Genomic DNA, 24,885 nt, shown 5'->3' with positions numbered 1-24,885 from the left:
TCCTTACCAACTTCTGGGGATTTAAAGCTGCCTATTGTTTTGATGGCCATGGAAAACATATCAAATATTTATAATACGAATGAATGCTGACTCTTGAGGCATAATTTATTTTTCTCTAAACTGAGCCCTAAAAAAAACATTTCAGAGTCAATTTTATCAATTGATACCTATACACCACTTCCTGGCAGGAGTGATGCACAATAGAATATTCATTGAATGAGATAATCTTATCTTGCACATAGGAAAGCAGTTGATGCTACATCTGTATTATAGCTTCCTTCTCCCCCGAACAATTCGACTGTCTTGTGCATGTTCTGAAAGTTTAATTTTTCTTTTGCTTCTGTTTCTCTTGCAACTGTCTTCACCAATCTCAACCTAGGTTTATATCCCCTTAATGCCTATAAAGGCAAACAAAAGCAGTAGCATGGAAACAGCCTTGAATCAAAGTCAAAACTCTAGGTTGGGTGGAGCTCCACCATCCCTGAGCTGTGCGACCTTCGGCAAATCTCTGTTGTCTCCCTTCCACGAGGTTAAAATTCAGGATCACCATCCTTTTTAAACTAACATTCTTTGAAGCGTGCCCACAGAGTAGGGATAGAACAAACTGTGGAAGCTCTTTCCCTTTTACGGCTTTGATTCTATGCCAAATATGGAAATTACAGGGGAAGAGAGCAGTTTCCAGGTTTTAATGATGAATCTGTGTGTGTACATGAACCAGAACACTCATATTCTTTGGCAAAAGTGTATTATTCTAATAAAATGAATACAAAGTGGGGTACAGATTATCTTTTGATTTAAAAACATACTTTTAGCAAAACACTTTAGTTGATACGTAGTTAATTTTTATTTTAATTTCATACTGTATATTTTCATTCTAATTACAAAAAATATTTAACTAAACATTGACTTTACCTACCCCTTATACAGATTAAAACCAAACCAATCTCTCGGGGTGAGAACCAGGCATCGGGATGTTTTTCAAACCTCCCGCCTCCCACGCCCTGATCCGTGTTTCTAGAGCACAGCCAAGGGTGAGCACCATTGCTTTACATATTGCCAGATTTTCTCTGAAAATTACTATAAAACAAAGCTGTCTTAGATCTTCACATAATAGAAAGACACATATTACATCCAACAGCAATGGAGCTAGTTTTTCTGTGGTAATAAGCAAAATGTCACATCTTTATCCATCAGACAGAAAGAAGTAACAGTTACTTGCTTTTCAAAAAAAACCCTAATCAATTTTCTCATTTTACCAAAACATAAAAATTTCTTCAAAAATAGAAGCTAATATTATTAATTAATATTGGTAATGTTAAATAGTAATTCTGATTCCTTTCCCCACGAAGAAACTCAAACATACACTGAACTGTTTTACCACCCGTGGTAAATGCCAGCACCGTGCGCCTCACTGTCCCAGCTCTCTCTGCACAGCCACGCCGTCCTGCAGGACGCACCTCAACCTCACCTTTTCTGTGAGGCCTCGACAACCTAAGCAAGAAGTAGTTCTCCCTCCTCTAAGCTTATGAAGCATTTTCTGACCGCACAATTCATTTGGCATTTCTTAAACACCGCCGTGTAATCTTAGTTTTGTGAATGTGTGCTTGTGCGTGTGTATAAGAGAATCCTACCATAAACTTCCATTAGATAACATTTATGTTCACGCTCTTTGGTACATATTCACAATTCCTTATTTCAATCAGGAAAATGCAAAAAACCCTGAAACTCAAGTTTCTTCATGATTTATCTGTTACCAAAGCCCGACCTGAAGTCACACGAGGTGACTCTTACATACCACTTAGTGTAAACACACATACACATCACAACAGAATCATGAATATGTTTGGTCAGGGGCTGCTGTCCCACAGACATAGTATATGGTATGTGTGCCTTCTTACGGATCCAAAATCCTAAAATTTCTGACTTTCAAAACACATTCAGCCCCAAATGTTTTGAACAAAAGATTATGGATCTGTAGGGAATTCAGAGTCAGTAAAATAGACTCAAGTTCCTCAGTGCTTGAAGCAAGTCAGCCTTCAAAACTTGATTTCTAAGGATCTTCTGATCCTGGAGTCAATTTCAATGATCCGGTTAGCGCCTTGCACACAGTTTGTCAAGGAGCAGGTTCTCACCAGCTATTTGTAGACTGTTGGATAACTTGTCTTGAATAATAACCTAAAATAGTATGTATCTCTGTCTCATACTTGTTTCTTCCTGTCATAGTAACCACAGTTGATTTAAGGACAAAAATATTTCCAGAGCACCCTGGTGTGTGTCTGTCAGCACACTTTTTTATTTATTAGTACAACATTGTCTGCACCTGGACCGTTTGTGGCCCCAGGACTTTGCGTGGTGGCAGACACACAGTGCATAGTCTATGCCTTTTGCTAAATGATGGAATGAATAAAATGTTTTTCACCTTATGAGGAAGTAAAGTAAGAGGGTAGCCAAGAGTTCTCTCGTTTCTTCTAAACTGTCACTCAGGGTCTAGGCAGCTAGATGCCATAGCAGCCAACATAAACATGCACAGATACATGATGAGATCCCGGGGAGGCAAAGGTGAAATTGTGGAAGGGCAACACGTCAAAGTGTGGATACACACCCCAGTCTCCCTCTCTGTTACGTTCAAACAGATTTACTGAAAGTTACTATGCTCTCAAACTTTGGTCCATTTTCTGGGGTGGTCTATTTTGATAAGTTTCACAGAGTGCAAATTATACACATCCTTCCGGAAACTTCACTTTCAAACAGGAAGCCATTTACTCTGGTTTGTTTATCATGGCATCCAAACCCTCACTCTGGCCTCTGGTATCCCAACCATCCCAGCTTGCCAGGACATGGGGCTTTCAGGGATAAAACAGGGACAGTCTTGGGCAAACCGGAATGAGCTGGTCACCCTCGCATCTGAGGACGGATCTGATCTCACAACACACTTGGCAATAACTGGGCAATAACTGTTCAGGAGACCAGAGTGGGCGTTTCAAGCAAGTTGACGGCCTCCACCAATGGGTCTCAGGGCTTTATTTATCAGATCACCGCGTGGGTGTCGGTAGCTGGATGGGGGGTAACACAGCCAGCAGTGAGATTCCCACCTGCCCGTCCGCCTTCTGGGCCATGGCACAGGCTGCTGTGCAAGCCCCGCCCACGACTGCACACCTCTCTCCTCTTTCCCTCTGGCTCTTTCTGGCTCATTACTGTCTTCCTTCCTCCCTCTTTCCTTCCCTGTCTTCCTCTTTCACTCACTCCTACAGCTTGCTAGGCTTTAAGACAACAGAAATCAATCCATTCTCACAAAGGATTGGGGACTTTTAATACAGAGAAATAGGGTCAGGAATTTACTCATTTTAAAGTATGCGGTTTTCTCACCTACGGTATTCTTACCCATAATACTGATTCTTTCCATTTGTGTGATATTGTGCAGTTTATTATGTCTGTTCCATGTATTTTCTTATTTAAGTTGCTCCAAAATCCCAATAAGGCGGCTTGAAGCTCAGGGAGATGAATCACCCAGCACAGGGACCTTGATTAACGAGCAGCAGAGGAAATGGCAAAGATCAGACCCTCTGACTAAGACCAGTACCATATTTCACACTAGTTTCCACTAACCCCCAGGAAGCAATAGGCCAAATAAACAAACAGATCAACTAGAGAGTCAAAACACACTTCCTAGGCTGGACATCTCCTCTCAGTGGGGGTTATTTGGAAATGCGCATTCTTTTTCCTAAATTTTTTTTTCTGGCTTCCAGTCCCTTTGATAAACTGCCCTTCTTTTTTTCTACCCTAATTTGAATTAATGACAGCAACCATTCTTCAGTTTTTTTTTTTTTTTTTTTTTTTGCGAATGCTGTGGACAGTTAAATGAGACCGGGTCATTTAGCGCGTGGCTTAGGAGGCCGCGGTCAGTGCAGATCCACGGCTCAGTCCCAGAGAAAGGGGCCGCCCCCTCTGCGGGCCAGAGCCCCCCTGCGCAAAGTGTGCGGTCAGGGCGCAGGCGCGGGTTCCGCGCGCTCTCACAGCGCCAGCGCCTCTTGTGCGAGCGGCGCACCCTCAGGGCACATGTGATGGACCAGTGAAGAAAAATACCGGTGACTTTTAGCTAATATCAACTTGGGGGGGGGTTCATATTTTAATAAATATCCTATGATAGCTAAATTTTAAATCTTTCATAGTTTTATTAGACTTATTTTACAGGGTTAAAAGCAAGTTAGATACTCAAAATAGGAGATGGATTAAGTAAATTGTGAGCATCTACACTCTGAAATAGCATGCAGCAATTAAAAAAAACATGTTTTAGAAAAATATTTAGTGACCTGAGGAAATGTTCAGGACGGGATGTAAACTATACATATAAACTTGTACTATATGTATAAAGTCGGTTTACATGCATACATGTATAGTACATACCAAGTTGCCTATGAAATTGCGTGTGCACACGTACACACACGGGCACGTGAAGCTATACGTAAAGACTAGAAGGCTACAGACAAAAATCGGAGCAGTGGCTGTTTCTAAGTTGTGGATTATGAGTGACTTGCTTTATACTTGTGGATATATACTCCTTGGTGCAGAGGGAAAACATTCTTATTTTACAATTTATATATAGGCCTCCTTTTATGCTAACTTGTTTTAGTGCAAAGTCTGGAAAACACTGTTTAGGGAACTTGTGGTGCCACAACCAGGTCTTAAATAAAATCTCGGAAGGTTTTATTTGCAGCAATTTATTTATTAATTTACTGTTTATTTGGGGGTTAACAGGTTGGAAGAAGGCTGGATCAGTAAGAATATAATGTGAAAGTACCAGCTCCTATTGTTGCTCCAAAAGATCCAGAAAAAAGTAGTTTTTCCCTCTGTTATCACAGATCTAAAAATGGCTCTAATTATTCAGATAAAATGAAGTACCCTCTTTCCTCGCATGTGATATGTGTGGATATATCTGCTACCCAAGTCAATGAGACAGAAAACTCCACGCTGTTTCTTTTATACCACGAAGGAAATTGGAGAGGACTACGACACAGCCGATGTTTCAGAATGCGCGCCCTTGTACGTTTCCCGAGCGTGAACAAAGATGAGGATGGCTCAGCAGAGCCCTCTGTCCGACTGTGCAACACGCTGAGTGTGAGCGGCCGGTAACAGGACTGCTGCTTCACCCACACTCGCTCGTGTCATCGGGCTTCGTCACGATGGTGTTCGCAGATCACTGATTTTCGTTAATATAGAATAATTCCCTCTAGCGTCAGTCACTGATTAGATTCTAAATATCTTAAGTATGCCTGTTTTCTGCAGAATCCTAATCTTTGAAAATAAGCCATTAAATAGAATTTCAGAGGGGATAAAAGTCCTTTATAACTTTCGCATGTTGCTTGACAAAAGACTCCAGAGGCCGCGATACTCCACGCTCTTCAGTGCACCGAGAACAGGAGGCTAGAATCTAAGTTCTGCAGGGCAAGGATTGTATCTGCTGTGTTCACGGATATATTCCAGGCAACCAGAAGCGGGCCTGGCACGTAGTATGTGCTAAATAAACTCCTGTGGGATGGGGGAAGCAGCTTATTCTTCATAAAGGAATTTATGTAAGAGAAGGAATCGCTGCTTTACTTGGGGATACTCTGCTGCTATAATGTCGTGACTGATACTGAATCAATGACCGCACCCTCTCTGTCCGGCTAACCTCAAAACAGCCACTGCCCTGTGGTATAATGTATCTGTGGCACCCCGTCTTCAACACTACTCAGTTAAGGTGCTTCTCTCTCTCTGTTTGTGGCCACAGTTCCCGAACTCCGTGCAAAGGTGCCCTTCCTAACTCATGGAAAGTCCATACGATATTTTAAAATTCTGAGAAAAGTATAGCAACATCTGTGGGACACCCCAGGGCTCACTAGCTCAAGGAAGTTCACAGTTTCAACATAAGATACTACATTCCTTTTAATTGTTTCTTAAGTCTGTGAAGCCAGATTTTTGGACACGACCCGGCAACCCAACCATTCAGTGAGGAACAAGAAATAAAGGTGGCAATGTCCAATCCGACTGCAAGGTCTGAGAAGTTGCGCAGCACCCACAGGCAAACACATTCATTAGAGTGGTTATTTAATAATGCAGTAAACATATCACATTTTCTTTCAATTTATGTGTATTATTTTTTTCAGATGGTTACTAAGTTACAAGGGCATAAATACTTAAGTTGTTTGGACCTGACTATTTAATAAACTCACCCGTTAGCTATTTCTTTGACCCGTGGGCACAGTGAAAAAAATACTACAGACACTAAGGCTGTGGTAAAGTTTCGGAGACACTAAGAATTATGATGTCATTCGTCTATATCCTTGCTTATTGCTTGGGCAAGAATCAGTGACTGCAATTCCCACCCCTAGAAATGCTGACGGCCTTTCCTCACACACTCCAAACCCCACATTTAACACAGGTAGGAGGCAGAGTCCCGGATGGGCGGAGTGTTTCCTGCCAGGACTGGCCAACTCAAGGTTGCCCCCAGCAGCGCTGCCCTTGCAGGGCGGAGCTGGAGGCCCCACCAGGTCACAGGCAGTATGGTGCCAGGGGCAGGAGCACCGTGCTGAGCCGGGACCCGATACTGGCTTTGGTTCTTTTTATCCTACCAGCATTCCCAAGGTACCTAATCCGCACCCCATGCTCAGGGAATGATTTTCTTATCCGGCAGCATCAGCTATTGAACTAGAGAGCCGGCTTCCTGGATCATTTCTTATGTCCTATGAATATTTATAGAGAATTCAAAGACAAGAAGAGTGATCAGTGCCGGAAGCGCAGCAGAGAGAAAGTGCAGGATAAGTTTAGAGGAAGAAAGAGACAGGGGTGGGGGGTGGCCTTTGGCCTAGGCTGGAAGGAAGCTGCAACTTCAGAATTAATTTAGGGAAGTTGATGCCGCACTGTTACCTGAGCGGAACGTGTGTGCATCTACACCAGATTTGCCCCACCCTCAGTCCCCATCCTTCCCCCAAAAAGGAAGCTCCGGATTTCTCTATTGAGCCTCCTTTTCAAGTTGCCTTAAACGTAATATCCCTCAAAGTAACATGGGCCTTAATAACCCACAGTTTGCGAGTTATGAAGACCGACTCCATGTCATATTGCAAGTGGCGACTATTAGCTATGCATATATTTTACATGGATCACTTCGGATTTACTCTGAAGTACTTTTTCTTAATTGCCGTTTGGGAACCACTACTCTGAGTCAGTTCTATGAAGCCTCAAAGCGACTGCGGAAGTTCCTGAGGCCAGACCGTGAGAAAGACGGAGGCACTTTGCTCCACTAGGTCAGGTGCCTCCCGCCCCTTGGATCTGGAGGCTGCAGAGAACCAAATGCTAAGCAGGAAGCTCCCAGGCCCCTGAGGGTTGGAGGACCATGGCAGTGAGGCTGGTGGCGGAGGAGGACGCAAATGAGGAAGCAGGTTTTAGGCCAGATTAGACTTTGCAGATAAATGTTAAAAATCCTTAGGTTCATTCAGTCCCTGGAGGAACAGAAGCCTCTCTGGGGCCTGAATTATTCAGGTGTATCACCCATAATCATTAATTTCACTCTGGCCTGGCCACAAATCGCACGCTACATTGCCGCCTCACAGACAGAGCCAGAAGGAAGTGGCTGAGAGGGAATACAAATGATTTCTTTTCGAGAATTTTTGGGACAAGAGTGTTGTTGACAGCCAGGGAGGATGTAGCTGCTTTAAAACCTGCTACTCTAAGTGAGCACTGCCAAGAGCATCCACATCACCCGGCGGTTTATTAAAGATGCCGATTTCAGGCCCCTCCCCGGACCACTGGATGAGAATCTGTATCTTACAGGGACCTCAGGTGACTCCCATGCAAATGAAAGCAGGAAAGCCTTGCATTCGGGCTGGGTGGTTCTGCCTCCTGGCCGAGGGAGGTTTAAACCCTCCCAAGCCGCGCCGCAGGCCAATTAACTCAGAATGGCTTGAGGTGCGGCCCAGCAATGCCAGGTGTCTATAACGTGCAGCCAGGACTGGGGGGTGTCAGACCGGAGGACAGCACCTGGCGCAGGCCTCACGCTCGCCCCACCCATGCCAAGGCTCCGTGTTGTCACGTTCCATTCATCCAGCTGCGCGTGCTGGCATGGCGCTGTGCATTCGGTGGCACAACCACCCGTGCCTTCGCGGAGCTTGAAGTGTGGAATGGACCAATTTGGAAGAATGTCACAGAACCGTTGCATTAGTTCTACAGACGTCTACGGGCTTTCTAAAAATAAAGAAAAACAAAGAAACGGGTATAAAGAAAATTAGGTGGGTTTTGAAATAAAATCGAACTAGATTCGAATCACAAGTCTGGGTGAGGCTCCTTTACTGAGAGTGTTTCCTAAAACGAACGGGGCCAGTGGTTCAGCCTCATGGCCTCGTCGTGAGGATTACAAGTGTCTGTTGGTAACAGTAAGCTTTGGGCATGCTGGCCACAGAGAAAACCACGGCTGGAACCCAGATCTCCTACCTGCTGCTCCCTGCTCTCCTCGCATCCCCCCCAGGTCTGATACAAAGGCTGACCCAGCACAGGCCAGGCCGTGGTGCGCCTGAGGCGGGCGCTTTGCTGAGAGAAAGTCAGAACAGCTCACGCGCTGCTAGGAAAACGCTCATGTAGCTGGTCCCACGTTTGCTGTCACTGTAGCCAGCCAGGATTCTTTCCAAGCCATGCAGGATGTTTTGCAGGATAATAGGAAGCATATGTAAGAGGCAGAAAGATGGTATAAGGAAGAAAAGCGTGTGAGTGAAGGTTAAAGGATTTGGAATTACTTAGCCGGAAGCAGGGAAGCTGAAGCACAACTTAATGGCACTTGAGACGTGTAGCGGACGACAGCTGGACAGCAGCCTGGGAGCCGCGAGAGGGGACAGTGAGCAGCGGAAGGGCGCTGACTGATGGGAAGGCGCCAGTGTGCCCCGCGCCCCGCGTGCGCAGCCCGGGGAGTTTGTAGAAATAAGCGTTACTGACCCCCATCGGGGAGAGGAGAGAATTTAAACCACACCAGACAATGAGACCTAGAGTTAAACAGAATCTTCCTGGGAACAGAGAGATGGATTAGATGGTAACTCGAGATTTGTGAACTTCTAGACAGATTCCTTTTCCATCCTAGTCTCTGGATGAAACATACCTTTTTTCTTTTTACAAAAAAGCACAACTTTCGAATATTGAACCACCAGGATTCATCCGTTGTGTGGACCTCTTTCTCTCGGGCTTACTTTGACTAGAAAACAACGTCCCCCTTTGCATCAGGAAGGAGGGACTGTAATGTCCATTCGTGCAGCAGCGTGGTTCTCGGCCTCCCCGCCTGTCGGCATTCTAGATACGTCAGCTTTACTAACCGAACATGAAAGGTCCAGGTATTAAGATTCCATCTGCTCCGTTGACAGAAAAGCACCTTAAGATGCTAATGATTAGCAGTTCGCACTAGTCAAAAGAGAATCGCAGCAAGAATTCACGAGCCAGCCTTTAACCCAGCTCTGGCTTCTCGGTCGAGCGATCTCAACAGACCGCCACAGAGCAGCGACGCCTCCTGCAATGCCGAGGACTACTGGCTTCCGAAGGCCTCCTCCTCTTCCCAGTTCTGAGGCCTGCACTCAGAATTCCCAGGTCACTCCGTAGCCAGCACCACTAACCATAGGAATCGCTGTCTCCAAAAGGGCTTGCAAAAACTCAGGCAGGCCCCTTTGATCTCTCCTTTGCAATACACGATCCCTCAAGGTGGCCAAAATGCTCTGGAAAGCCTCACGTGCATTTACAGTCAAAGCCACACACTACTGTGTGCTCCACAAACAGCTGCAGAAAATTGCTTAGCAGGAATCCCAAACAGGAGAAGCAGCTTCTCTGAAGGCTGACCATAGAGTTAAAAAAAGAAAAGAAATTTAATCTTTCAGTTTTCAGTAAATAAATCGGCCAGGTATCTCTGTGACATGATGGACAATTTACCCAGCAGGGTAACCTACTGGGAAATTAATAGTCTCATTTTCTTCAAGGCTGACTTCATAAAAGTGAGAGGTCTCCTTCCACTGCATTCCAAAGTGGTAGGCAGGTCCTGAAGTCCGGCCCCCCTACCCCCAGGACAGAACGAACAAACGCACTGGCGCGGGGTCGTCTTGTAGGCAAAGGGACCTGAATGCCAAAGAGGGGTGTGCCTGATGTCGGGAAAGTAACTGGCTTCTCAGGGACCAGGGAAAGAGAGAGCAGCAAGTACGGACGGAGATCCGGGCGGCTCACAAACTGCGCCCGAGGTGGGGGCCGCCCCACGAATGCCCCCAGTGGTGCCTCGGTCTTCTCTTCTGTGTCCTAAGGTGGCCCGGGGGGATCTCGGCCCACATAGGGAGACAGTGACGAAAGCCTGAGGAGGCCCCGGGCTGGGCCGGCAGCCTGTGCAGGCCGAGCACACAGCAGCGCCCGGGAGCACCGCAGAGTAGCCGGACGGAGCCCACGCGCCGAGAAACTTCCCCGCAAAACCCGCACACGCCTGGCACTGTGTGGCCCTGATCAGGGAGAGGCTGGCTTGTCACCAACCTTCATGGTCAGAGGACAGAAGTAATTTCAACTGGTTTTAAAATATTAAGAAACGTGATGTTTATTGCACTCGAGTGCCATCCAGGAATCCGTACCTTTCGCGTCTGATTATTAAAGAAACCACACTGAGCATTAAGCAAAACTTTCAAGGCTGATGTTCAAAATGTATAGATGTTTCAGAGAATGAGGACAGCATCTGAAACATTTACTACCAATTATTTTAGGTGTAATGCTTACTTTACTTCTAATTTCATACACTAGACACTTTCAGGGTTCTTATCTTTAATAGGTGATTTAAGAGTTATTGCCAGAAAATCTTGCACTCGTAGTTTTTTTTACTGAATAATAATGCGTTCTCTGTATGGATTTCCAGTTGTGACCACGTCTCCTGTTGACAGTTTCAGACTAAGCACAGGAAATTGATTATCTTATTGTTTTACTGTATTCCTTTATAAACGTGTGTTAAAGAACCCTTTCTGGAATAAAGGTATAATCACATCATAAAAGCTGCTGAAATCATCATCTTACACCACTATTTGATCACTCTGAAGAGAAAAGTGAGTTTATGATATTTAAAAGGATTTGTGAAAATCACCTAGGCAGTAGCCTCATTGTTAAAATCTTTAATTCTATCCAATCATTGATCCCTCGTTGCATTAGCCATCAAATACAAAACAAAAAGACAGCAGTCTGGATCTAATCATTGTTCTAAGACTCCTCTAATCCAGTGTACAAAGTCACAGCAAAAAGAATACAGCTCACCTCACATTGCTAATTCTTTTCAACCCAATCACTGCAGAGGAGTCACGGACTGATTGCCGTGGTTTCTCCCGTCGGTGACAGCACGGGAAGATTACTGCAAGGGAAGCGTCTTTGCCGTTAGCCACTTGTGTCACCTTGGGCAAATGATTTCACCCCCTGGGCTTCCGTTTCCTCACAGGGAAAATGAGATGGGAAAATTATGATCGCTAAGTCCCTTCCCGCTCTGCGAGTCTATGAATCTATTACTTGTATGCGTGAGCACAGGAAAGCCAAAGACATCACTGGAACAAATGCATTGATCCAGAGATGACACGTGAGAACACGCCAGCTTTCCTAATTTAAAAGAAAATGCTCTGCTATGATGATCTGCTTGTTCGACAAAGTATTGTTTGCATCTATTAAAACAAGTATCTAGACAGATTGTGTCACGCAAACCAAGTAACCTGATTCAGATGATAGAACTGCTATGGTGTATAAAATCTTATATGCAAATAGGAGGTTCTGACTGAACCTGGAGTGCATATATTATCCAAAATCTGAATTTATGTAACTTTCAAACAGATCTAGAATATCCTGATCTTTATTCATTCAACGGAGGACTCAAATAAGCAATTCTGTGTCTGGCATGAAATTTATGGAAAAGTTCTGAAACTCTGTCTCTCTCATTTTCAACAGGAAATAAGGAAGGAAAGAACAGAGCCAACAAGATTTCAGAGCAAGAAGGATACACGTACATGCGGTGCACGCCTGAACGAGATCACTGCTTCTCTGCTCCTTTGCCTACACTGTTCACTGTTCCTACAGTTGGGAAATGCTGGATTAAAGTCTATAAATAACTGTCTTTGTTGCTTCTTTGCTACCAGTCACTTTAGTGAGAGCCTTGGAGTTTGCACTGTTCTGTTCAGCAGGTGAGCAAAAATCAGTACATCATTTTATGAAATATTTATTGCTGGAAACCAAAGAAAGCTCTTGGAATCTGCAATCAGAGGTTCTGGGTTTGACGTCCAAATACGTAACATGAGGCAAGTTACTTGGCCTGCAGGTTCTCAGTCTCCTCATCAGTAAAATGGACAACGTGATACTTTATCCTCCTTGATTTCTTATGAAGATTAGATGAAATGGTGAATGTGGTGTTTCTGTATAATAGCTTTACAATTATCAGTTATGAATACTGATTTCATTATTAAGCTAGATTCAGCCTACTCACCTACACGTATTTTACTACACTCAGGATCTTTTAAATATTATGGACTTTATTTCCTTGTTGGGAGACGAACGCTGACTTGGCAAATGCGGAACCGTTGCTCCCAGGGGACGTACAGGGTTAGGTTCCTACGAGCTTGTGGTCACAGCGTTGTGACCCGTCAATCCATATTATGTTGTGGATCATTCACACAGAACACACCCCCAATGGCACCGTCCCTCAAGCCTGAGCAAAGCTTGAATAACACACGCATTTCTCAGTGAGGCACCCACAGCCTTCTCGCAGTCAGGAACACGGCGGCACTTCAGCACTGCCCTTTGAGGCCATTTGGCCCTCAACAAAAAGCACAAAAAGTGCAAAAAAAAAAACTAAAATAGACTGCCGAAAGGAGATTGCTCATAGTGTGAACTGAAACACCAAGACAGAGCGTCGCCTTGTTCAACCTCAGCTGGGAATGCACAGAGGGTGTGACCTACGTTTTCACAACGCTGCACGTGTGTGGGAGTTAAAGCACCACGACTATTGATTTGGGAGCTGCAAATAAATGTTGGTGGGCAGGCAAATTCACAAACACAGGATCCTCGAATAATGAGGAGCGACTGTGTGTGCACACATCTGTATTTACACGCAGTGACACATTCACTGCACGCTTACTCGTGTGGCAGGTTCCACACTAAGTGTTGTACATACATCTCCTGCTTTACTGTAATAATTCTATAGCACGTGTCTGTAATTTCACTGGTAAGAAATTGAAGGCTGAAGACTTACAACAACTTGCAAAAGGTCACACAGGCACAACCAGAATTCGTGCTCTACACTATTCTGTGTATCACTCATTTTACAGGGAGAGGAGTCTTGTAAAATCAAGCAAGAGGATAGGCATTAACACTTCTTGCCGAACTGGAAAACCACTGTCTTTGACCAGGATATCTAACTGAAATTTAACCAAGGTAACTTAATTTGAAAATAAAGACACAGACATTTAAATGCCTATCATTATTGTAATATGTGCTTCCGATTTTTACTCATCCAACAAATATTTACCCCAGAGGTGCAGTCATGGGCAGAAGAGGTGCTACTATGGTCCCTTTGGAGCCCACTTCAGAACCACCCTCCAGCCATCTGCTAGCCTTGTGGGGACGTACATATCCCTGCACTGCTTCACACTCCGAAGGGTCAAAAATGAAAGAAACGTTATTATTATATTTGATGTTATTACCTGTCAAGCTAATGATGCCTGGAAATTGTATGAAAGATCATGATCAATATCCATTTTTGCTGTGAATGATAGATGTATTCATAAAAGCTTAAACATGAAATAGTAACTTTAAGGGACAATATATCAACCAGGAGAGTTAAAGCAACCACAAAGTATCACAATAAAGGCTTATTTCTTGTTCTTGCAGAGTCTAATGTAGGCTGAATAGCCCTCTTCCATCTTGTAGCCCGGTCCTAATACGCGATCAATTGAAAGCTGGGGGATGGCAGGAAGCAAATGGGTTTCAGATAAGCACAGTCTCTGCACAAACACAAACGAATTTTCTCGTTAATCCATTCAGATTATGCATAATCTTAAAATTTCACTTTGATGAACAGTAGGAAAGGAAAAATACCTATAGTTTAAAGATTTTTTTGTGTGCTTCAGATTTCTTCTCATTCATACTCTCTTCAAAAAATGATTTTAAAGAAAATAGTTAAATGCCGTTTTCTTCAGGACTTTGAGAATTCAGTTTTGTTCTTATTCCAATCATCTTGCTTGCATGGGTCGATGGTGAAAAAGGGGTGGGGTGGTCGCCAGCCGGCAAGCACAGCGTCAGGGCCTGTGACCTTACCAGTCACCGTGAGTTAAGTGCAGTTGGCTTAGACACCGGGTTCAATAGCGGCGTCACTTTCCCCCGACCCCTGCCAGGGTCACGTCCTTCCAGAATTTCAGAATGTGAAGTTATTTGGAAGCAGGGCCTTTGCAGATAGATGTATTAATAATTAGCTAAGCTAAAATGAGATCACACCGGATTAGAGTGGGCCCTACCTCTAATGAATAACCAGTGTCTTTATAAGAAGAGAGACCACACAGCACGGGGCAGACAGGCCACGTGACCACGAAAACGGAGACTGGAGCAACCCAGCCAAGATATCCAGGATGCTAGAACCGCCAGAAGCCAGGCAGAGCCAAGGAAGGAGTCCTCCCTTGGGCCTCAGCCCTGCCGACACCTTGACTTCGCACTTCCAGCCTTTAAAACTGTGAGAAATTACATTTCTGTTGTTGTAAGCACCCAGTTTATCAGTTTCCTGGTAATTAATTGGAATCTGTTGCCATAGCCCTAGGAAACTGTAGGGATTGGATTTTAGATTTCAAATAAGAATTAAAACTCAGGAGGTGTAAGCATACGAAGGTTTTGAAAAAACCTGTTTATGGTTTCATCTCTTTAGCTTTCGTAAATGTCTTTGACTTTCAGACCTAGAGGAGACGTTTGCTGTCACTCGGGTCTTGCAGCTTCTCTGCAGAACTCCCGTGGCTGGGAACCCTCATTCTTTCCCCTGGACGCACCTCTGCAGGGCACGGCTCTCGCACTTCCTTTTGCTCCCAGCACATGCTCGTCACCGGTCCCTGCCCAGCCGCCCAGTGGGGAGTGGCCTGGGAGACCGCGCCCCGCTTGTGTGCACCTCACCCCACCACCAGGCCCCCTTGCTGCTTCTCCCCCCAGATCACTCGTCACAGACCAGGGTCGGCAGACGCTCCATGTACAGGACCACCCTGCAAGTATAGCGGGCTCTGTGACCACATCACCCCTGCTACCACTACTCAGTTCTGGCACCGCAGCACAAAGGCAGCCACAGACGTCACGTAGATGCACGAGCATGGCCATGTTTCAATTAAACTTTACTGCACTGGAATTTCAATTCCAGTCACAAAATACAATCTTCTTTTGATTATTTTTAACCACTTAAAAACATAAAAACCATTTTTGGTTTGCAGACCATACAAAGCAGGCAGCTGGCCAGATGTGGTCCTTGGGCCGTAGTTTGGTAACTCTGATCTAGATCAGTGGTTCTCAACTGGCGCCGATTTTGCCCCCTCAAGAAACATTTGGCGATGTCTAGAGACCTTTTTTACTGTCACGAGTCGTGGGGTGCTGCCACTGGCATGTCACGGGTAGAGGCCAGGGTTGTTGCAAAGCATCCTGCAATGCACAGATGGCTCTCTCCTCCTCAATAAAGAAGTTTCCAGTCAAAAATGTCAGTCCTACTGAGGTCGGAAATTCTGGCCTAGATAAAGGATTCCGATGAAAAACTGAGAATGTCCCCAACAAATCATTCCAGCTGACGCAGTTATTAAGTCCTTGCTTAAATTACCCCTTCATAAATTCTCAGGTAGAACTCTAACTGCGATCGTTTTCCCTTCCTCAACATTGCACTGTATTATATCTGCGGATCTTCACGGTGTGTTGCTTTTGTAGCTGGAAGCGTCTGTTCCCTCCTATTCGGTGGGGAACCTCAGAAAGGCAAGGGGTCTCTTATGTACCTCTCTATTCCCAGGACACAGGATATTTGTTGAGAGGAACTGAACTGAAAGATAATAATGAAATCAAATTTCCAAGTTACAAATTCTCTTAAGACAGGTACTAGATGAGGAAACCTCAACTTTCACAGAGAGGCTCCTTCCATCCCTCAGGGTGGGCACCGTGTCTGGGCACGCTGGCTTTGCTGGGTGCGTCAGTCACCAACAGAAGGCCCCAGGCTCAATGCAGCACACTCCACCTTCAGCCAGAAAGCCTGGCAGGACCGAAAGTGACTGAGCTCCACTCGGGAGGAGTTTTATCTGGCGCCAGACAGAACTGCTTCCTGCGGCCATTCCTGGAGCCGTCAGTCATGAATCCACGAGCTCCGCTGAGCTTGGTGTGGGAAGCTGCTGGCAGGGCATGGGGCTGGGGCAGTGGAGCTCAGGGGGACAGGATGGGTTTGGCAGGTCACCCCGCTCTCGGTGCACTCTCCTGCCCCTGTCTAACACCCTAGTAGCCCCTTGGATTCCCAGCACCTGGCTCTGCCGGTGTCAGGGCTCATCTCTGGCCCACCTGCAGCCTCGGGCCTGACCATGCTTCTCAGCTCCAACTGAGTCCCGGCATCAGCTGGCCCACACCCTGGACCTCCTGGCCAGGCCAGCACCTTAGATGGTTGCCCCCAGTACCTGCCCGAAGCCTCTGGAGCACAGTGCAAAAGTTTAGTGGCCAGCCTCTCGGGGGCCGGGCTGTTCCTCCCACCCTCCAACCTAACCTGTGCTCGGATCTGCCCTCCTGCCCATGCCCGCCAGCTCACCACCCGCCTCCGCTTCCTGCCTTAAAGCCTCGTTTGGCGGATTTCGATTCCTCCTCTCTGGAGAGTTCCTGTGCTCCTGCACCCTGGCCCCGTGCCCCGTGCACACTTGTCGTCGAGCAGGGCTGAGCACTCGTTTGTGTTTTCCGCCCCTCTCTCCCTGTTACGGAGGACGTGGCAGTCAAGTGTGTGCCCGGCAACGTGGCAGAACATGGGATAAGCATGAAGTGGTTCCTATCTGAGGTGGGTTTCCAGGCCAATCCGCAGACTAACCCAATGGCAGGAGCCTTGGACAACAGGCAGTACAGTAGCTCAAGCGCAAAACTACATGGCGCAGAGATCAGAGCAGACCCAATACGAACAGCTGCACTTCTTGCGTGGTCAGAGCTGGCACTTACTGAGCCCCAGTGTGGGCACACGCTGCGCTGGGCATGTTGCGTTTGTCAGTCGGCTCGCGCAAGCACCATGGCAACATGGATCATGGTGACAACATGGCACTCATGGGAGAGATTACGAAAAGGAGGTTCAGGAAAGTTATGTCCTCACCTGATAAGAAGCTGGGCCCAGAGATATGTGTGATGTGAAAGCTCACGCCATGCTCACTGGGATTTCTAGTAGCCCTGAGAGACTTCAGAGGCTCGTAGAGACCTCCACTGCCTCGTGGAGGACGGGAAGTGTTTGTATCCACGGCGGGAAGAGGGAAGGCAGCTTAGGCATAGAGTAGCTTCAGGGACGGCACAGAGGCTGGAGCTCGGGAGGCCTGTCCGGCCAGAGCGCTGCGAGTGTGTTGAGAAGACGTAGCAACGAAGGTTGGGATGTGCGGGGAGAAGTGTGCACACTCCTGTGAGCTGGACTTAGAGGTTTCGTACAGGAGAGCAGTTGGCTCCATTTGAGGAGTAAGACCCTGATGCAAAGACACACCTCCTGCCCCTCAGGCAAGCTCCAGACAACTGTGACGTCAGTGTCCCCTGCATTGCACGTGAGGATCCCCGAGGTAAAGCATGTGACATGCATGGAGAGGGAGCACCCCACTCAGCCATGCACTTACTCAGGCCAGCGTATTTGTCCCCTACTGCAGCCGTAGCAAACTACCACACATTTAGCGGCTTCAAACAATGCGATTTGTAATCTTAGCATTCTGGAGGTCAGAAATCTGAAATGGGCCTCCCTGGCTAAAACTGACGTGCTGGCAGGGCTTTGTCCCTCTGGGGGCTCCAAGGGACCGTTCTTCCTTTCCAGCAGCCGGATGCTGCCCACGTTTGCCCTCCGTGCCGACTCCCCTGCCTCCTTTTCACTTCTAAAGACTCGGGCGGACCCACCTGGGTAAGTCGGAATCATCTCCCAGTTCAAGGTTGGCAGATTAGCAATCTTACTGCCGTCTGCAACCTTGACTGCCCTTCCCGTGTAAGACGTCTTCCCAGGCCCTGGGGACTGGTATCTGGCCTCCCGTGGGCTGTGATCTTGGCCTTGGGCTCAGCAATGGCAGGACTGCCGCCCTCGCCGAGGCAGTGGCTTGGAAGACAGGGCTCCTCGCTCCTCGCGGTGTGCCGGGGAGGCTCCAGCACACGGGAGCCCGGCGTGAAGCCATCACAAGGCAAAGGCCTCGAGGACCTCACAGGCCTGTCTGGTGACCCTTCCTTCTGCTGGAAGCACTCACCTTCACCCCCACAGTCAGCTTCCTGGGAAGAGCTCCAAGGGCCGATCCCGGCCTGAGCGGGCAGGACTGAGTGCTTCAGCCTGGTCGGAGGTCTGGCATGGAGCGAGTGACCTTCCATCGCTGTGTGTTTCTGTTCTGATGACAGGGCTGCTCCCGTACTCCTAAGACCCTGACGCTCCTCTCGGCGCTCATCCTGGTGTCTGGTTCCCTATTTTATCTTGACTTCCTGTCTTGAAAACTACATCCTGTTTCTTATTTCTTCTACCTGCCAGTTTAGGGCCCTGCCCCCAGCTTGGTGGCTGGGTCTCTTCCTCCTGAGGGGCTTCCAGAATGCCCACAGCCTGTCTGCCTCCTGGGCTCACTGGCCGTCTCGTCCCCAAGCCCACCAGGACAGCTCCAGTGTAAGGCCCTGCCACAGAACTCACCCCAGAAAGGCTTGTCTCCTAAGATAGTTGTCCCTGACCTTTTTGGCACCAGGGGATGGTTTCATGGAAGACAATTTTTCCATGGACTAGGGGGGCAGGGGGATGGTTCCAGGATGATTCAAGCACATTGCATTTATTGTGCAGTCAAACCTCTCTGCTAATGAGAATCTGTATTTGCAGCCGCTCCCCAGAGCTAGCATCACCGCCTCAGCTCCACTCAGATCATCAGGCATTAGGTTCTCATAAGGAGTATTCAACCTAGATCCCTCGTGTGTGCAGTTTACAGTAGGGTTCACGCTCCTGTGGGAATCTAATGCCACCACTGATCTTACAGAAGGGGGAGCTTATGCAGCGATGTGAGTGATGGGGAGCGGCTGTAAATGGAGACGAAGCTTCGCTTGCTCGCTCGCCCTGCAGCTCACCTCCTGCTGTGCAGCCTGGTTCCGAACAGGCCATGGACCACTACCAGTCTGTGGCCCAGGACTTGGGGATGACAGTTCTAAGAGAAACAACACAATGTCCCCTTGAGTTAGCGCCAAGGTGGTCCTGGAACAACCCCACACATGTCAATCAGGATATCAGAGGCTCTGCTAGAGGCAAAGGGTCAGGAGCATCAACCTACCGGCCATATGCTCACCTGTGAATGCTCAACACACACCTGTCAAAGCACTTTTCGGTCTATTATTTGCCCTGGGTAAGAACCAGAGAGATAAACGCATCCAGTCTTAAAATGGAATGATAGATGAGAACACAGAGGTGGGAAAACACAATGAACCTACTAAAGATCACACACCTAGTTAGGGCAGAGCGGGGCCTGAACTCACAGCTGAGTTTCCGACTCGCAGGCCAGTGTCCTTTGCTGCCATGTTACGTTTGGTGACTCCAGGCTGTAGGTAACGTCTGGCCGAGAATCTCCGAGGGACTTTGCCACCATCCTGAGGCTGGAGCCGCACCTGGAAACACCTCCGCGGCGTCAGCCGGCCTCTGCGCCGGTGGCCGCACGGTCACACGCCCCACTGTTAAAGCATCTCTGAATGTTAATAGACTCTTCCTTACCTGGAGCTCAGATCGAACTCCCTAATTTTCTACCCACTTACTGGTTATACCTGTTGCATCCATGCACATGTACGCATGTCCGCACGCATGCACGCGTGCGCGCGCACACACACACACACACACACACACACACACACACACACACACATACCAGGATTCTCTCCTCTTCCTAGGAAAGCCTTCCAAAGACTTGCCCCCGAGTAATCTCTTTTCCATGCTGAACAACCTGCTTCCTCCACTCCCCTTCCACTGAGGGGTTTTCACGCCATTCACTGTCCTGGCCTCTGCCCTCGGAGTGTCCTCTGGATTCTTCCCACGTGGCTCCTCTGGTTGCTACTGCAAAAGCTGTGATGACGGCCCGATCTCGCCTCCGTCTGGGCGAAAGCTCCACCTGTCCAGGGTGCCTCCTCACGCCTCTGTCCCCACAGCAGGGTCTGGGAAAGCGTGAGCTGGAACAGAGATTCTCAGACACACTAACCAAGAAGAACCAACCAGTTTTTGTTCCAGCGGCTCTGCCGAGCATTCCAGAATCCTAGTGAACGTGCACCCATCTGGAGCAGGCAGCTCACACTGCACCTAATTCTGCAGGAGGCCCAGCTGCCGGCTGATGAAAGTGCAGCTCGAGGAGGAGGAGGGTCGTGCTTCACAGACGCCAACTGCTCACCCTCATCGGACCGAGGAGCTGGGAGGAGCGATGAGCTGTACTTCGATTATTCCCACCCCAACATCGCCACAGTTCGAGATTCTGTCACTCATGCAGAGGCAGCTGAAGCAGCATCCCTGAGCGGGGGAGCTGCTTCTCTCTCGCATCTTGATTCAGCTGGTTGGGTTTTCTGTGCCCTTTTATTCCTTTTGTTCTTGTTACAGAAGTAATTTTAAGCCAGCCTGGCTGATTAGGCAGAGAGCTCCTTGGTGTGCACAGAGCGGCCACTGCGTGGATGGTGCAGTCCTACAGGGAATGCCCTGGGCTTGGCTGCGGACAGAAGGAGAGGTGGGAATCCGGACTCTGTCCTGGCTCAGGCAGCCCATGGCTTGGCTCCCCTCTCCTGGTGCCTCTTGGTCGCTGTCCCGTACTTGCAGTAACTGAATTTGTAGTTGAGAGCAAGCTTCAACCACTACCCTACGTCTAGAACGCAGGCGCCTGATTCGTTCTCCACGATTGGTTTCCGGCCTGGAACCCTCGTCTTAAATGGTGGTGCCCTGCCATGCTCCTCACAGCCTTTCCTTTCCCTGGAACCCAGGGCCCTGCTGCCACCTGCCAGAGCTTCCTGACGCCAGTGCCCTGCTGGACCACCTATGTGTTCCCTGTGCCATGCCCTCCCTTGTTGGCACCTTCCTCCTAGCAGGTCTTCAAACCCTTAACCAGGCCACACCTCCCAATGCCTGACTCTGTTTACACTTGAACCTGACGACTCACCCCCTCCAGCAAGGTGCTTTGCTTTCTCTGCTCCCCACCAGCAGCTGGGTTGACGCCAACCCACGCCCAGGGTCCAGGGCAGCTTCCCAGGCCCTGTGATTCTGTCCAGTACTGCCACCTTCCAAGATCCTTTCTGCTCAAAGCAGCATCAAGGGGGAACAGATGGGAGGACGAGCTGCAGAAGGGGGTGTGCACTGGGTGAGAAAAGGGGTGCTGGTGCAAGGTAACCCCAAGCTGAGCCACAGCTGTCGCTGCTCCTCACCCCATTGCACCCCCCATCCCTTCTTGTCTAGGCAGCAACCTGATTTCCGGAACGCTGAGGGCTGGGCCAGCCCCAGGGACAGCCAGGGCTGAGCCATTAGGTATGGGCTGCACTTCTAACTGCTTTTGATTTTCCTGTGGAACACATTGGTGACAGCTAACAAATCACCCCCAGTTCTATTGACCAGGTCCGAGGGTACTTGAATTCAAGAAAACAGTCTGGGGCTTGGTTGTCTTGAGGCTAAATTTAAATTCACAAAGAACTATTTTTGCCATGTGGTGAATTTTTTACAGAAATAATAACTCTCCCAATTGCTAATCAACATGGTAAACAAAGACGCAGCTTCTCTTCTCCCCTCACTACCTCCGAAATTTAATTTAGCAGTAATATTCCACTTAGGCAGAGAGGATAAATGGGCTAGTTACTCATTCATGGAAAACAGGTAAAAATTTTCCAGTGACTGTTTCTTTGAGGTGTCTATTTTAAGAGATTTGATGGGGAGTAGGTTACAAGGTGAATATCCAACCTTTTAGAGGCAAGAATCAAGAGTTTCAACTGACTGCTCATCAAATGCCAGTACACAGTGTGCCCCAAACACGCTGAGCTTGACTGCAGACTCCGTGTGCTGTGCAAACCCATCCTATGCCTGAATGTCACAGCCGTCTTTAGAAAAACAATGTTCTTTACTTCAACTAAGTAGAAAAACACAATGGAAAGATTCTGTGCTATTCTCTAGGTAAAAGAAGACATTTTTCTTAAGAAAAATGCTGGTGAGGATAAAAGTCAAGCATTGTTTTAGACTCTCTCCTATTTCCAAAATATCATTTAAAAAATAATTACACCCACAATTTATGCATGATTCATTAGGCAGCAAGATAAAATGTGCTGCTAAATTTTAATTGCATGAAATGAGTAGGCACCGTGAAACATTCCCCCAACTTCTCAGGTTTGTAACCTTTCTGGTAACGTCTTCGCCATAACATAAATCTTGTCCAAATATTCTATCTTGATTAAATTATAACAGTATTTTAATTTCATGATTTGCTAGACCTCTGAACAATATATTTTAGGTAAGCAATTAGAAGGTCAAATAATCTGTAATTAATATTTAAGCTTTTACTTCTGAAAATTAATGGGTTTGAGTCATAGGATCCCTGCAAAGATGGCAGGAATGTCATCTCCGGAAAAAACATGCAGTTATCTGCACACTAATGTGGTTTTCCAGATTGCAGTTTTCCTCTCTGTCCTCCTTACCCCCAGGTAAGAACAGGAGGACGCTGGGCATTCATTCTGTAGACATCGGTAGGGATCTCTCTGTCACACACGACACACTGCCCATCACCCACACTGATCACTGACTGGCTCCAGAGAACAGGAGAGCTGTAGCGTCTCGCAGAACATACAACAGACACAGTAGACAGCAATCTTGAAGGATGCAATGTAGTCTTGCACTTTTTTTAAAGGGAGATTGTTAAGGTGAAGGTAGATGCTTGAATTATCATATTTTTCAACTGCTTATGCATGATATAGGTCAAAGCATGTAATTTTTAAAAATTAGGAACAAGTTCAACAACATCTTGCAGGATGTAAACAACAACTAGTGCCAGATATAAGCTGCTGAATTACTAATCGGAAGGAACCAGGCTTACAGGACGAGCATCTGAAACTGTGTTTAATGCTCTGATGACAGCAAGCTCTGCTGGGGGCACCGCCCATCCCTCTGGGTGCTGAGTGACATCTACCCTGAGACTCTGATTCCAGCAGCCATCGCCAAAGGCAGCGCAGCACGCGTGACAGACACAGTTCTCCCTTTCAGTCCCCCCGTGATCGCTGTTCGTACACGCACCTGTGGTTTTTAACGGGGTTTTCTCTCCCAGCAGCAGTTTTAACCTTTTGGCGTGGATTTTGCCTTGGTAATGCGAGTCGGCCACCACCGCAGAGGTGAACGACATGTTACAGAGCGTGCAGCACTTGTTCTTGTCCACCATGTCCGCGTCGCTTCCCTGCGTGGGGGAAAGAGAAGACGGTGTGAGAGAGAACCGAGTCCTGAGGCTTCTTCCTCCCCTTCCGTTCAAACCAGCTCATTGAAACACCTAGTCTTTGTCGTACAATCTCTATTTCTCTTCAGGATAGTCACCATCAAAACGTACTCAGTGACTGACCTGGAGGTACAATTATTTAGTGGTCAGTTACCAGGAATACAGGACAAATTTGCAGATATGAGTTACACAAAGGAAAACGGGTCCCCAATTAGGCGAGAGCACATCGTGTCTGGCGCCGTGAGGAAAGGCAGTCTCCAACTGCACCCATTACACTCATTAAAGTAAGTAAAATATCAGAGTTCAGATGGCCTGAATTATTCAGCAGAAATCATCATTTGGCATTCAGCTCTGCTTTTGACCAATTTTAGCCTCACCAGGATACATGGCCGCGATGTTTGAGATTTTTTTCCTTTAACATTTCTTGAAGGAATTGAACATTTTCCATAATTAACTCGAGTATATATCATAAAACTATTATGACCACGCTGGCTGAATTTTCTGGGCGAGTTCGTGTAATTTTCCTTTACTTTAGGAGAGGTGATTTATTAAATGCTGCACAAAATGCTTAAATCCACATGGTTTTTTATTTCCTTTGTAAGACTTAATGAGACCGAATCACGATTCAGAATAAAATAAACCCTTGGTCAGACCATGTGACCCGCTGTTGAGCGCATGGGTCTTCAGTTACCTGTACTTACGAAGGGAAGATTAATCCATGGCTTCCCTCCTGCCTAGGTAGAAATTGAGGGTAGCGTGGACTCTTAGATGAGGAGTAATCTATTCCTCAGTGGAGCTGCAATCGGAAGCCTCTCTTTGTTAAAGAGCAGCCCGGGATGAGTGTCTGGCCCCACAGTCGCCTCTTCTCTCATTCCCAGGGGGCACAGCGAGTACAATTTAAAATTGGACGGGGAGGCGGATGAGGGTGACGACAGGGTGGAGGAAGGGCATTACATATTTTCCCGTGTAATAATGAGATGTCCAGACTGCTGGAGAGAGTGTGGCCTTGCAAATCATGTGGTCATTAGAACTCCTTTCTTCTTAAGGCTTTGGTCTGTAATGTCTCTGAGAGCTAGCATTTCGTCCTAGGAAGGAGCGGTGTGTGTGTGTGTCCCAGGTGGCTGGCCTGCAGTCGAGGGTGATGGGACAGGAGGGTCTCAAACATTAGGGGCGGGGTGGACAATCAGTGAGAGGACATGGATCCTATGGAAAGAGAAGGATCTTTCCTAAAAGGTCC

The 24,885-nt window shown here is 47.3% G+C and overlaps 1 protein-coding gene across 2 annotated transcripts in view; it reads right to left on the bottom strand.

Moving 5' to 3' along the window:
* ZMAT4 (zinc finger, matrin-type 4) overlaps positions 1-24,885 on the bottom strand; it is a 255,428-nt gene that overhangs the window by 127,597 nt on the left and 102,946 nt on the right. For both annotated transcript variants that reach the window (XM_012657146.1, XM_012657145.1), the window contains exon 3: positions 23,456-23,612. In XM_012657146.1, the coding sequence (XP_012512600.1) occupies positions 23,456-23,612 (157 nt within the window). The remainder of the gene's footprint in view (positions 1-23,455; positions 23,613-24,885) is intronic.

Source organism: Propithecus coquereli, unplaced genomic scaffold (genome assembly GCF_000956105.1).
Source record: "Propithecus coquereli isolate 6110/MARCELLA unplaced genomic scaffold, Pcoq_1.0 Scaffold530, whole genome shotgun sequence".
NCBI classification, from domain to species: domain Eukaryota; kingdom Metazoa; phylum Chordata; class Mammalia; order Primates; family Indriidae; genus Propithecus; species Propithecus coquereli.
Note: the sequence above shows the minus strand (reverse complement) of the source record. Positions and strands in the feature narration are given on the sequence as shown.